Source organism: Saccostrea cucullata, unplaced genomic scaffold (genome assembly GCF_032062105.1).
Source record: "Saccostrea cucullata isolate Sc308-1 unplaced genomic scaffold, CSIRO_AGI_Scuc_v1 ctg1021, whole genome shotgun sequence".
Classification (NCBI taxonomy): domain Eukaryota; kingdom Metazoa; phylum Mollusca; class Bivalvia; order Ostreida; family Ostreidae; genus Saccostrea; species Saccostrea cuccullata.
In genome coordinates, this window is record NW_026922467.1 from 103,353 (window position 1) to 118,204 (window position 14,852).

The 14,852-nt window shown below is 35.6% G+C and overlaps 2 protein-coding genes across 4 annotated transcripts in view; one reads left to right on the forward strand and one right to left on the reverse strand.

The window, feature by feature from the left end:
- LOC134261807 (ankyrin repeat and KH domain-containing protein mask-like) overlaps positions 1–14,852 on the forward strand; it is a 132,832-nt gene that overhangs the window by 67,859 nt on the left and 50,121 nt on the right. The window lies entirely within an intron of this gene.
- Positions 4,650–7,810, reverse strand: LOC134261804 (uncharacterized). Of its 2 annotated transcripts, XM_062744198.1 has the most exons (4): positions 7,499–7,810; positions 7,254–7,382; positions 6,821–7,046; positions 4,650–6,595 (listed from the first exon to the last, which is right to left on the reverse strand). In XM_062744198.1, the coding sequence occupies exons 1-4, from the start codon at positions 7,796–7,798 to the stop codon at positions 4,650–4,652; spliced, it is 2,601 nt and encodes an 866-aa protein (XP_062600182.1). In that variant the 5' UTR covers positions 7,799–7,810. The 2 variants fall into 2 exon arrangements, 1 of the variants encoding a protein (XP_062600182.1); XR_009990891.1 differs by lacking the exons at positions 7,254–7,382; positions 7,499–7,810 and having other exon boundaries at positions 6,484–6,595; positions 6,846–6,960.

Sequence of the window (14,852 nt, forward strand, 5' to 3'; positions counted from 1 at the left end):
TTTCTTGCATAGTCTGTGCAAATAATTCCTGATTGTGTTGCTGCTGTCTGTCAAAAGAAGAACTGAAAGACTCCAGTGTCTTGTGCAGCCAAGAATTGTCTTCCTCATTTTTATTGTCAGTCATTACTCCACTGTCACTTTGTGTAAAGTCAGTATTCTTTATTATTTCATCATCAGTGTTTTCGGCCTTGTTCGCCATGTTGGAATGAGAGGAACTCTTGTTCATCTATTTCAAGTGAATCACATGGGGTGTAACACTCCCTAATAATGTCAAGCTCGAGTCGCCGTAACCACTTCTGGGACAATAGATGGCCTGGGTGCAAACCGTCTGATAGCAACTCAAAGAAGTATCTCTTTTTGCCCCGTCTGCAGTCTCGCAAGTCAGCGTTGAACTTAAGTGTGTTTCGACCTAGGCCTTGATTTATCTGTTCAATATGTGTATTGAGGAGATCTACCTGTATCTCAACTTCTTTGTCCGAGTCAAGGAATACTGTTGGATTCCGATGCCCCTTGATATCGTTGTACAGGGAAACTAAATAAATAGGTATGCCAATAAACTTAATGCGGCAGCTATTACCAAGAATAAAATCTTTGGCCCTGTGTAGCTCTTTCACAACAGATGATACTGTATCAGTCACCTTACCACGAATGTTTATATATTTTCCTTGTTTTTTTGTTATGTCACAAGTTCCACCCCAAAAGTAGACTGTTACTAGCTTGTGTCCTTTAGTAAGATGAGGGAACTCTTGTATCAATAAGTCTACGAGCTCCTTGGTCGTTGCCCCCTTCTTATATAGGAAGACGAGTGGCAAAGATGTGTCCTGTCTTATCTGTTCCAATCGAATGCCTTTACTGTCGGAGACCAAGACTGCTATGCTTCGTGCCTCTTTCTGTGGAACTACCAATGGTCGTGACTCTAGGAAATGCACCAAATCCTTTTCCGACCGCTACAATAAACTTTGTTCGCAGTGAACAATGAAAATTATTTTATGTCCAAAGTGATCGCAGTGAGCACCAAGGGCATGCAAATTTGTTGACAGTAATTTTATTCAATTAATTTTTTCCCCTTAATTTGGTTACTTATAATTATCGAATTCTCCGAAATATCAATGAATTTTATTTTATTTCAAAAAATATTCATGAATTTACTTGTAATATACTCGAAAAATTTAATTGTTAAACTTCGATTTTTTTTTTCTATAAAATTTGTGTTCTTTAATTTGTAAACACCCTGTAGCTCTAGAACTTTAATTCTATAAATAGATTACATCAACAAACATTCAATTTGCGCGATAAATTCAATCAAAATTAACAGAAGTTGAACATTAAATATACTTGTATTCTGTGTACAGTATAGCCCGCGTAATCACGGGAGATAACTAAAAAAGAACACTGTAAAAATAGAAAATAAGGAGTCTATAAAACTAGTCCATTTTCACCACAAATTCATATATTTTTTGGTTTTTAATGCTTAATGGCAATAGATTTCTGGAATAAGAGAAAATATGTAGGCACCTTTTATTTACTAGATCTAGAACTGAAGTTGACAAATCCAAGACTATCTAGTGTAATGAAATTACAATGTACATTCAACTTTCGTAATAATTTGAATGGTATGTAACCATTTTGAAGGAATGCATAAATCGTAAGAAATCATTAGTTGCCAGCTATATAGTGTAATATCTTGATGAAATTTGTCTAAGTCAAAGAGATGTACGTGTTGTAGATCGTTTGATCATGTGTACATTTTTGTGATATCTATAAATAATTTAATTCTGGTTGTAACGCTGTATTTGATTGGATAAAAAATTTACTTCATATTGTATAAAATGGGTTGCCTACGTCACAATGACTTACGTCAAAAACGTATCAATCCGCCTGACGTTACATTCAAATTTTGTACAAATTGAAGTCAATTTGTTAGAACAATCATCTTTTTTTCTTACATCAAATGAATGAAAATTAAATTATAAGGAATGAATTTAATAGCTACCCATTTTATACGGAATAAACTGGGTTGGAACAGTTTACGCTTTTTTATAAACCGCGAATAAACTGCCCCAACCCAGTTTATACCGTATAAAATGGGTAGCTATTAAATTCATTCCTTAATAATTCCAATCTTCATTTTATCTATTGATTTCCTGTGTTTTGATTGGACGAGAACACGTTCCAGAAAATTTTTACACATCGATAAATTCTTTCAATCAGAACTACTTTCTTGACTGTTGTAAAAACAATTAAAACAGATACTTCTAGTCCGTTTTAGCTACAAAAAACTTTTGAGGAGGTAAACAATTTCGTCACAAGAGCGATGTTTTTGAATGGAGATGCCAGTGAATATTTTCATGTTGGGATTTACATGTCTAAACAGTAAGTTATGTAGAAATTAAATTGACAGAGTCAAGTAAACAACTAAAAGACTAAAATGAAGCGAGCGGCAGTGTTGCCTATATATGTAAATAATTCTTACTATAGTCGGCCAAAATTTGGGGCTCAATTTCCAGACATGAATTATGAAGAAGTGTCCAGAGATTCTGTAGGCACAGGCACCTGAATTTGTATCAATAAGTCGCTAAATAAGCCAAAGATCGAAAAATTCTACCCCCTCTATATATAAATACACAAGGTGTGCAACGCCCTTTTGACCCCCACCTCGATTCGGGCTTCAATTTAACACATAAATCGGACATGCCTACCGGTTTGCATGTAGTACTGGGTTCAAATATGATAGTCCCCGCTATTCATCACTTCCCAAAGTTTTTATCTAACGTGTTGATAGGAATTACGAAACGATGGCTATGAAATAAAAATCTAAACCACTACACTATCAAGTCAAACTCAAGCAAACTTCGAATTTCGTCCCAAGGCTCGGTCGCCATCAGCTGACGTCACCAAAATTACAGATCCGCACGGAATGCTCTAATGCATAATTTTTTTAATTAACAATTTTAAAATTATTTCAATGACAGATAACATAGAGAAAAAAATAAAGAAACCTAAGGAATAGGTTGTTTGTTATCCTTGATTTTATTCAACATATATTTTGATTCATTGAGAATATCAAGGGCTGGTCACTCTACTCCAGAAGCGGGATTTTTTAAATTTGAAAAATATAAAATAAAAGTTGTGAAGAAAATGAATTCTATATTCGATGCTGCTCTTTGGTAAGTATATTTAAATATATATATATATATATATTTATATTTGAGATGGAAATAAATCTCACTGAGTAATTTAATTTCACTGACAATCAATAAACTAAAATAATTGAATACTATCATACTATGAACATTTTTAAAACAAGTATCCTATGTATTAATATTACAAGGAAGGACTGGGACAATACAAATTTTTCTTTAATGATATGTATCAAAATATTTTAGTCAGGATACCATGTGTTTCATGATACCAGGGGGTATTTTGAATTAGCAACTAAATCTTTTTGAATATGAAATTGAGAAATAAATATATGGTGCCAGAAGATTATTATTGTCATTCACAGAAGCTGTATAGTTGTTGTAAAAACAAATTATTTTTATAAAAAAGGCAATTTAATTATGAATTTCATTTTGTTACTTAGCATCAAGCATTGAATCAAAAGTCTAATCCAATAAAGAAAAAAATAAGTAAGAATTATTTTTGGTAAATGCTTAAAAAATTTAACAAATCTAATGATATGTGTATCATCCTCACACAGAATTGATATTATCATTATTTCAATATATCCTCTCAGCCCTACATAATACATGTACATTATTTTGATTTTTTTAAAAAAATGTGTAGGCAATAGATTTATATTTTAGTATAAAATTTACTATATTTATAACGTCAACAGTGGAAGAGCTAGAAAATAAATCACAGCTGTTATTATGCACCGGAATTAATTGATCTGAAGCATACACCATTTATGTCGTGTCTGTTTAGCTGTTCATCTGTCTGTTGTGAACTTGATCCTTCACCATAATGTTTGAACCATAAGAGATAGAGACTTCATATTTGGCATTCATACTCTACTAATCAAGGTCTTTCAAATGACACCAAGTTTCATGAACTTGTGACCTTGACTGTGACCTATATGTTAAAATTAGCTTTTTGCAAACTGTGTTGCTGCCTGGCACAAAGCATTTCCACAAACACATCTTATCATAATATTATATTATCTTTATATACAAATAGAGAACAGAACAAAAAACAATAGTTTTAAAGACAAATACATGTACTGTTATCATAGATACATTTTCTTGATGAACTAATAGAACTGCTAACTCCTTTGATTACATATTTTCATAATACCTCCCACAAACATCATGAAATATTGTTTTAAAATTTCAATTATGAAAGCATAAGTGTAAAGATGAGGGCAATACAATCTCCTTGTGCCCTCTTTATGATACAAATTCACATCAGTACTGATAATAATCACACAGCTCAGGATCAACAGTATCATTGTTTTTTTTTAAAGGATAAACTGAAAATGTATTGCTTTCGAGAAACTTATTTATGTATAAATTTCAGTATTATGTATGTGTTATACCGACTTAAAAACAGTGAACTATATTTGCAATATTGGAAACAAGTCGATTGTGAAAGCACAATTGTAACTCGCATGTTACTCACCCAAAAATGAATATGTATTATTAAGGCTATTATTTCTTGCCCTTGCCTTTGCCCTTGCCCTTGCCTTTACTTTTACATGTAGCTGTACAAGTAGGACAGATCCATCTGGACTTTTTTTTGAATAGGAAAGGTTCATCCCCTTTTATGTTGACACACCCATAGTGAAACCACAAGTTACATTTATCACAGGCTATGCTCTCACGAGCTAATTCACTCGGTTCCCAGTCACATTCTTCAGAACATAGATCACACACATAGGTATCAGTTTGTGAGTAAGATGTAGATGGTTCATCGGAGGGTTTCCTTTTTTTGCTTGGTGGTAATTTATCTGATTTCTTCTTAGTTTCCCCTCGATCTCCCAGAGCAGTTACTTTGGAGCGAAGAGCCTGCTTTTTCTTTCTAGGAAGAATGTCTTTGAATTCTTTTATAGCGTCAACAAAAGCAAGCTTTATAAAATGATTCAGGACATCTGCAAATAGATCAAGGAGCATACACATGAATATTTCTTCCTCAGTATCATCTGCTTCTGGTGCTTTGAACAAATTCACCCATACTTCCAACAAATCAGGATTAGATAGGAGAATATTTCTGCACTCTCCTTGAAGGTTTTCTATGTTCAAATGTATAAATTTCGGTGTCAAATACATTTGCAGGATTTCATTTGCTTTGGAAAAAAACTGATATACTGGATCACTGACAATAAACAATCCTCTAGAGCTACTCTGTTTATGTAGAATCTCCTGCATACTAGGATCTTGGGAATCTGCACTATCTTCACTTATCCTCAGCGCCTTTAATAAACTTTGTTTTCGATAGGAGAGTCTGCGACCAATTCTACTGTTTTTTGATAGCTTTCCAATAGATCTGATGACAGAAGTTCGCAATCTGTCTGCAATTTTGTGTATGCAGGCTCCAGCCAGGTATCTTATTTTACCTTCTGCAACTTGTGAGGGGGCCTCTACAGTTCTATCAGAATCTTCAAATGCCTGTTGCTGATGTTTAATGATATCCATTGATTTCTTTGCAATTTCACAATCCATTAACCAAAACACAATCTTGGTTGAAAATTTGTTTTGGTTGCAATTTATTGGCTTGCTGTGGAAGAGCTTTTCACACAAATGTTCATGATAGTCACTAACCACAAACTTGTTCAAATTTTTATAGGCATCCACCCACTTTTCTGATGTTTCAGGGTTTTTACTAAGGACTTTCACAACTGTTGAATAAAGATGTTTAAGGTGAATTTTCATTTCTTCATTCTGCTCGTCATAAATCTCCACTGGAATATGGCTCAAAAACTTTGATTCTAGATTTTCATCGATGAAGTCTTTAATCTTCCATGGGCATTCAACAAACTGTGTTACTTGGACAGGATTTTCACTTTCTGTTTCCATACTGAGTGTTTCAGTTTCACTTAAAGTTGAAATGTTTGTTGTCTCTTCTTTATTCAAATCACTTTGGTCTTGGCAAACCTGTTTACAACAATCAAGGTTTTCAGTGGGCTCTTTTTGTTCTTCTTCATAGAAAGCATAAACCTCATCTGGATGCTTTAATTGGGAAGCTTTTAAATTGAAGTTGACAACTTTGAGGCCCTCCTTATTTACACAGCGACCTACAGCAACTCCCATTTGGCCGGGGGCAAAAAATGAGTAACAGTCTACTTCTACACACTGTAGAGTTTGTCCTTGTGCTTTGTGCACAGTGAGTGCAAAAGCCAACTGTACAGGATACTGAGTTCGGCAAGCTAATGATCTCTGTTGTTGTGGACTATAAACATCAAACTGAAATTTTTGCAGTGGAACAGTTTTTCTATCAATGTTGATCACTGGATCCTGCCCTTCTTTCAAGTGAAGAACTGTGCCTCTTGTCCCATTGAATACTCCTCCACCAAGATTCCTGGTGATGATAACAGGAGCCCCTTCTTTTAGAATAAGGACCTTGGGTGCGTCACATCGGAATAGATGCCTAATGTCTCCTATAAAACACCATTTTATTTTAAATAGCAAATAAACACTATACCAAAAGGCCAATGGGCCACATCCTGAACCTGAGCTGCTTGCTTTATAGAGAAGAGCATAAGATTTGCATTTACAAAACATGTCACTATTGAAACATAAAAGAAACCCGCTAAATATTTCAGGGGAAAAATTTATGAAATTAGCATTGACCTATGTATATGAATTATAAAACCTTGTCATACCTTCATCTTGGGACTTAAAGCATACTGCATTTCCGGGCATGTCTTCTAACATTTCTTGGTTAATGAAGGCAACATCAAATCTTGTGCCAAACAGAAAAGTGGGTGAAGAATTGCATGGAAGAGGCCTGTCCAAACTCCTCATAAGGGCCACAGTCTCTGCTGAAGGTGATCCATCACACAACTCGTTTACTGCTCGTATTAAATCAGGCTCTGACTGCCTGATAACCTACAAAAAAATAGTACCCATGTTCAACAAAGTAACTGCAAATATATAATTATTCCTATTTTTCACACATTTACCTGGTAATTAAGAATGAGTATTGCATGTCATGGACTCATGACATCAGTTGCATGAGCCAAAGTGTAGAACACAAGGCAAACATACTGTATATAATAGTCAGAATAATCTTTAACACTGTGAAGCATTACTTACCTCTTTCAAGTTAATGTGATGTGGAAAAGCCTTCTGAAAAAATGGACTTGTGAAGCAGTATGATCCGTCGTCCCCGTATAGATGATTTGGAACAGGGGGTTGCTGCTTGAAGTCGCCACTTGCTATAACCTTAAAATACATGTATATATTGAATTTTTATGTTCTAATTTGCAAAGCACAAATTACTGTAGTAAATTACATTAACATACATAATAATGTTTTAAAAAACAATATATGCTAATAACCTGCAATCCACCAAATGTGTAGGCATTCCCACGAACAAATCTGCAAACTGATTCAACAGCTTCAAACACTTTCTTCGACAACATGCCAATCTCATCAATAAAGAGAACATCTGCCTTCTGTATTCTATCTTTGGCTGCTGTAAATCGGTCGTCACTTCTCATAAGTTCATGAAGCCTCTCCTGACTGTGCCTACAATCCATTATACCACACCAGTGGTGTAGAGTAGTGGCCCCCATCCCCAGCTGGGTGCTGGCCATACCTGTCGTAGCTGTGACAGCAATATTCTTTCTCGAAGACATAGTTTTTATGAGTTTCCTGAAAATTGAAAATAACATTTTTAGACAAATACATATATATTTACAAGAATAGTTCTTGAATGATACAGTCATATCATTTGTTTTTAATTTTAGGCTCTTCCTTAACTACAGACACTCCCCTAGAGAACGAGTAAAGCTGGAAAGCATCTACAGCAAATTAAGTGGTTTTTTTACCCAGAAAAACATTCCTATTCCCAACAAAGGAGTCATTTCAAAACTTGTACCAGGTCTATTTCAGGCCAGCAGGTGTTTTGTGTATGAACAAAGTCTGCAGTACACAGCATTTGAAAATCTGGCGGAAATTAAAGTGGATCTTCCCTCACAGAGTACTCACCTAGAAATTCCACCTTTCTGTGCCGTTTCTTATACCGTTTCACAGGAGTTACAGTTGAAGTGCCAACTAACAACCTGCATTAATGGGAAACAAGTATATTGTGATGTTACATTCTTTCAGAACTATTTTGAACTCTCAGTTATGGGACTTGTCTTGAAGAGTGGATTTTCTGTTCCTGTTACACAGCACAGCATTGACGGCGTCCTACATTTTCTACAAATCTTACCATTTTGTAAAGGAACAACGGAAAGATTTCCGACTCAAACAGCTTGTGTGGAAGAAGTGTGGTCCCTTCTGTATGATGAAAATTCTTCAGAAAACCGATTTAGAAGCAGAAAGTGCCAAGTTCTACTCAGCTTCCTCCAACCTACCAGCGCTTGTTGTGCACAATGTTCCAATGCAAATACAAAGGCCAAGAAAAGGTTTCTTGATGCAGAAAAGAACAAGAAGTTGATTACGGATACAGACCCTAACCATGACAGTGCCAAAACACATCAGGGAAAATCTCAGGATACATTCATAGCTCTTGACAAAGATGACGAGACTGACATGAAAGCTATTTTAAATGATTTATTGTCAAGACAACAAGTTCCTGCTCACCTTCATGTTTTAATGGAGAACCAATTAAGAAACTCCCAGAACATGGATATTCGCCAAAGGAGATGGGACCCGGAAATTATTAGTGTTGCGTTAGGCCTGTATCTGAAGTCACCAAGTGCATATGAAATGCTCAAGAAAACGAACATGCTAGTCCTCCCATCAAAGAGATTGCTGCAGTACTACAAGAACTCAGTGAAGCAACCCGTTGGTATCAGTGCTGATAACCTACAGTGGATGGAAATGGAGTGCAGCAGACAATCCGTTCCAGATTTCGGGAAACATGGTGGTCTGATCATTGACGAGATGACCATACAAGATGACCTTGTAATAGAGAGAGCAGGGGACGCATGGAAGTTAGTGGGAATGGTAGACATGGGGGAAACTAACAATAACATTTCTGTTATATGCAAGAAAGAAAAGAGAGTAGAGTTGGCTACCCATGCGCTACAGTTCGTCTTTCATGGCTTTACCGGCTTTAGGTGAGTGTCAAATTTACAACTGGGTACCTGTATGAAAGCTGCACAAGAAAAATTATGAAATGAGACCAAGTTTTTGCCTTATTAAGGTCTTCATAATTAAATATATTTTTGTTTGATATACTCTGTCCCACTTTTTTCAAGGTGAATACATTTCGTTTTAAATTATAGTGTTGGTCACATCGATACTTGATAAAAATCACAAACTTGGAAATTTATTGATGTTTTCAACAAAATGAATGACTAGAAATATTTAATATTTATTACTTTTTATTAACAATTTCAATCTTAAAGCATCCTAGAGAAATTATTTACCTTAGCTCTAAATAAATAAAACAATATCTATTTCTATTGAAAGTAAATCTAAAAAAAATTCAAAGTACTGAAAAAAATTATTGGGTGTTGGTGAATTTGACAAAAAAGTTGGAATACATAAAACAAATTATTTTTTAATGTTGGCCTAAAAGACTGATGTTTTTCATAATGCATAAATTCTATGGAATATTATTCCCAATGAAACACAAAAGGTTTAATTTCAAAATAAATTTTAAAAAGTAAATATCCAAATTAAAATCACAATTAAACCATATTCACAGCAAATGATTTTGCCATTCCTGGCTCTAAGGCAGTTATTCATGTAATATATACATTTAATTTAGTCATTTGTTCTATATTCATTTGCAATACACTAGTACATGTATAAGAATGGAATCATTTATTTTGCAGATGGCCTGTTGCATATTTTGGATCGAACCCTGCCACGGCTCACCAACTCTATACAACTTTTTGGAAGTGTGTTGATGTGCTATGTGAAAGGGGTTTTACCATAGACTATGTTATGTTGGACGGTGCCTCTACCAACCGAACATTCACTAACATGCTATTTGATGGGCTTCCTTCTGAGAGGTGCTGGAAATTTTGCGATGTTTTCGACAGACATCACCAGATTTGTGCAATACAAGACATTATGCATTGCATAAAAAAACTGCGAAACAACAAGTCAAGCAAAGGTGAGCACAAGGCGGCCCCAGGTAGATATCTGACACTAAATGAGAGACCCATTATTTGGGATCACTGGGAGGCTTGCTTTCGCTTCAATAGCCAGAGTGGTTTCCGGATACATCGCCACCTCACTAAGGAACACCTAGAGCTAACTCCTGCGTCAAAGATGAGAAACAAGTTGGCCAATGATGTATTGAATAGAGACATGCTATATCTTATGAAGGCATACCAGCAGACATTGGAGAACCCTGAATTTCTGTCTTCTTCCATTTTGCTTCTGGAACATACATCAGTGTTAATTGATATCTTCTGCAACAGAAATGGGCCAATTTCAACACTGACTGACCCAAGACTTGCACAGATAAAGACCGCTAGCCAGTTCTTTGGGTCCTGGAATGGAGCTGTGGAGGAATCCCCTTTCCAGGTTGTCAGTAAACATTTCCTGACTCGGGAAACTGCAGAAGACATACAATCATCCCTGGTAGGATTTTTATCACTTTGTCATCTGCACCTTACCTCAGGAAACAGCATCAATCCAGGATACTTCAATTCTGACATAGTCGAAAACTTCTTCTGTCAGCAGAGAGGAATAAGGAATGGCTTGAACTCCAATCCAACATTGTCGCAGTATTGACCTGCTAATACAGCTATCATTCTAAGCCAGTCTACTGTGTCTTGCAAATCAAACTCCGGAAACTCAGCTACCTTCTTCACGGCTACGAGCAAGAGAGCACTAAACCCTACTCACAACAAGTCAAACAAGTCAAAAAAGATGAAAGGAATGAGAATATAACTCAAGCATGAGGTATATATGACCCACATACAATTTTGAAAGTTAATATTTATTTATGATAATCTGTGCATCAGGCTTGGACACCACCTACCTCCAACGTACATTTGATTTTAACTTTAACCCTCAATCCAGTGGGGGCTTAAAGGCAGCCCTTAGACCACAGATCTGGTATCTTAATGGATTCCTCACTGCTAAGAATTTCTTAAAACATTTTATTCATATAGGAAAAATCAGCAAACTTGGATCCACATCTTAATCTGCTACCTTAACACCAAGGTTTGGGTGGGTGGGGGTCTTTGCAAATTAGGGTGGGTGGAAACTTCCAGAAATTTATTATTAAGGGGCAAATGATGCAAGCAATTCAATTCTAATTGAGGGTGAGGGTGGGTGTCATGTAAAAAGTACTGTACAGGCCATTTATAAAGCAATTTGAGTTGTTTTTGTTGGGGAGGGGGGAAACATTTACAATGACTTAAAAAAAAATCCTTGACAATAAAAAAAGGGGAGTGTCTTTCAATGTTATTTTTTAGGGGCACAAACATATTGTAGCAAATAATTTTATTGTATTCTATATTGCGTTAAAATTATAGGGGACACGGTCCCCGTGTCCTATCTGTTTATCAATTGCCATGCTTTTCTACTACATATGACCTATAACCTTGCATCCAAACCTTGTTTGTTGATAAAAATCAATAAAATAAAATGTAATTGTTAAAACACATTTATACCTCATCATATATGTCTTTCCGGTTCCACATTGTCCAGTTAAAAGACAGCTGTGTCCCTTTTCGGCCAAATTCTGAAATTTCTCCATCTTGGCATTTGCCGCAAAATGTTCCGGAATTTCATATCAGTTCAGTTCAGTTCAGTTCAGTTGTGGATTTCCCTCCTATGTATAAGGAGCACCCGAGAAGGTTGTTTCATAAAAGACATACAAATTAAAAAAATAAAAGAGATAAAGTGAGGAAGAAAAACAGTTAGTAAAAACCTATTCTATGTAGTGCTGTAAAATAAAGTTAGAGGTGAAAGACCAACTAAAAATAAAACAAAAAATAACATACTGTACAGTAGCTTAACTCCTAAAGTAAAATTGTTCGGATCTAAAAGTTCTTTAAAAAAAGCCACAATTTAAAAGAATTTAGCACCTTTTCCGTGACTGTTTCTATTTAAAAAAAAAATAATAATAATTATGAAAATAAAAAAAATAAAAAAAAAATAAAAAAAAAAAAAAGAAAGGAAAAATATTAAGGTCTGTTGGTTGTAGACTGTGTACTAATTTTTTTAATAATTTGAGCTCTATGGCAAAATATGGAAAAATATTAAGGTCTGTTGGTTGTAGACTGTGTACTAATTTTTTTAATAATTTGAGCTCTATGGCAATGTAGAGCAAATACCATGTTGCGGCTCAGGTTCTCAATAAAAATCTGAATTTTATTGTTTCTGGATGGAATCTCTGAGAATGTGAAGTACGAGGGATCGATAATAGTCTGTAGCAATCTAGCGTCCTCCAGTAAGTATGAATTAGATTCCTGTGTGCCAATTTTTTCTTGCAGGTAATGACCTATTTTCATCAAATATGGCTGTCTAATAGAAACTAAGGTGGGACATTTTAGTAAAAAGTGTAATCTATCCTCTGTGGTCTCTCTACATAACAAGCAGTCATTTTTCACTTTGTGTTGGTTGAATTTATCAATATTGTCCTGTAAGCGGTAGGTATTTGTTGCGAGTTGAGCTTTGACAATGGCCTTATTTGATGCCTTCGGCGAAAAAGTACTTGACTGCCATAATGGATGGGGTTGTCTGCAGGAGTTGGTCTGTAATTTCAGATGTTGTAGGGAAACTTTTTCTGAGATTTCAATTTCATTTTTGATTTGCCAGTGGTCAGATATTTGCTTCTTTGCTTTCTGTTTCCAATGTTTTGCCTCTTCATTACTTTTTATATTTCTTAACAGGTATAATGGGTCTGAAAGATCGTATTTTTCCAGGTTACTTTTTGCTCTAATAAACCAACTGGCACTGTTGTCAGGTTTTGTTAATAACTGTCGTACTGCCATTTGGTGCTCTATTGTTGCAGGATCTTTAGCAATATTCAAAAATGTTGTGATAATTCTAGCATCAATGTGGGCCTCTATCGGTTTGGCTCCAATAAGGGTCAGAGTTGCAATTGATGCAGTCCTGTCAGGGAGACTTTGAAGTTGCTTCAGTACCTTTCTTTGATATTTTTCAAGTTTCTCTAAGTCAATTTTCCTTATATTTAAAAGCTCAATTCCATGTAATAATCTAGGTATAACGAATGTGGTCCACATATTTAAAGTAATAACAGGAGATAGACCATTTTTTCCATGCATTCCACTTCCAAGTAGAGCGTATAATGTTCGCCGGGCAGTTTCTATTCGCTGACTGACCTCAGGAGTATTTGTTGAATTTCTTTCAATGTCTAGGTGTTTTAGGGAAGATACATGATTGATAGTTTCATTCCCCAACTTCACTTTAATTTCTTGCTGATATTTTTTCTGGTGAGTCTTAAACGTTAGGATTTCACATTTTGCTGAGTTTATAGTAAATCTATCTTTATTTGAAGCAGTATTCACTAAATTTGTCAAAATCTGTGCATCTCTTTGGTTTTTTGTTAACAGGGCAATGTCATCCGCGCATGTTGGCGCTGTGATATCAAGAGTTCCAATCTTTACTCCCTCAGGTACAGTCTGTAGTGCATTTAGGAGGTCATTGTTGAATCTTTTGTATATTAAGGTAGATAATTTAGCTCCTTGCCTTATACCTTGTTCTAGTTTTATTTCCTGTGATAGATTTTCATTCCATATCACTATTGTATGTGCATCTGTGTGTAGAGATTTCACCAAGTTCCAAAGGTCGCCTTCTATGCCATCTTTATATAGTTTACATAGTAAATTTTCGTGCCACACTACATCAAATGCCTTTTCTGCATCAAAAGTCTGCAGGATTAATTGTTCTTTATTATCCTTTGCATCGCAGAAGGCTTCAGAGATTATTAGTCCGGCCATCAGTGGGGAGGTTCCGGATGTGAACCCTCTTTGAAGGGCATTTTTTGATGGATCTAAAATAGGTTCCAGTAGGTCTCTCAAGCATGTTTCTAGGACCTTCCCAATTAAAGGTGTCACTGTTATTCCTCTGTAGTTTCCCGGCTTTGTCTTGTCTTTTCCCTTTTTAAGAATTGGTGTCAGAATGCCCGTTTTTAGTCCTGTCGGTACCTCAGCTGTATGCAGTATGGCATTAATAATGTCAGTAAGCATTGGGGATATCTGGTCAATGCCCATCTTAAGGTGTTCTGCTGTAAGGACTGTTGCATCGGGCGCTTTGTTGTTTTTAAGGTTCTTAATAATATCTCTAATTTTTTCCTCAGATATCTTTTCGGTTGGAGATTTATTGACTTTGCATATATTTTCAATAATAAGTAGATTATGGCCTATTGTCTGTTTATAGTCCTCATCGAAGGATTCCTTTTCCTTTGGTCTTGCTAATTCTTCAAAATGGAGCTGCCATCCTGTAATTATGTTGTCATATTCATGGTACGCTTCTCCATCCACAATGATATGATCAGTTTTATCTGTTGGTTGTTTCTCTGCTTATTAACTAGTTTAAAAAATAACTTTTGGTCTTTATTGATGTTTGCTTCTGTTATCTTGCTGTATAGTTTAACCCTTTCGAGGGCCGATTCTTGCCTCTGAATTTTACGGAAGGTCCGTTTAGCATTTTTCCTTAGTACATTGAGGGGATGATTATGGTCTTGTGGTCTTCCTGCCTCTTTCCAACGCTTGTGGGCAATCTTTGATTCCTTACTTGCCATAGCAA

Bases quoted from the DNA above. Each gene is read 5' to 3' on its own strand.
- LOC134261804 (XM_062744198.1), bottom strand. From the start codon at position 7,798: ATGTCTTCGAGAAAGAATATTGCTGTCACAGCTACGACAGGTATGGCC. The intron at 7,383-7,498 runs GTTATTAGCATA...ATGTATTTTAAG, and splicing joins ACACATTTGGTGGATTGCAG to GTTATAGCAAGTGGCGACTT. The intron at 7,047-7,253 runs GTAAGTAATGCT...ATTTTTTTGTAG, and splicing joins ATCACATTAACTTGAAAGAG to GTTATCAGGCAGTCAGAGCC.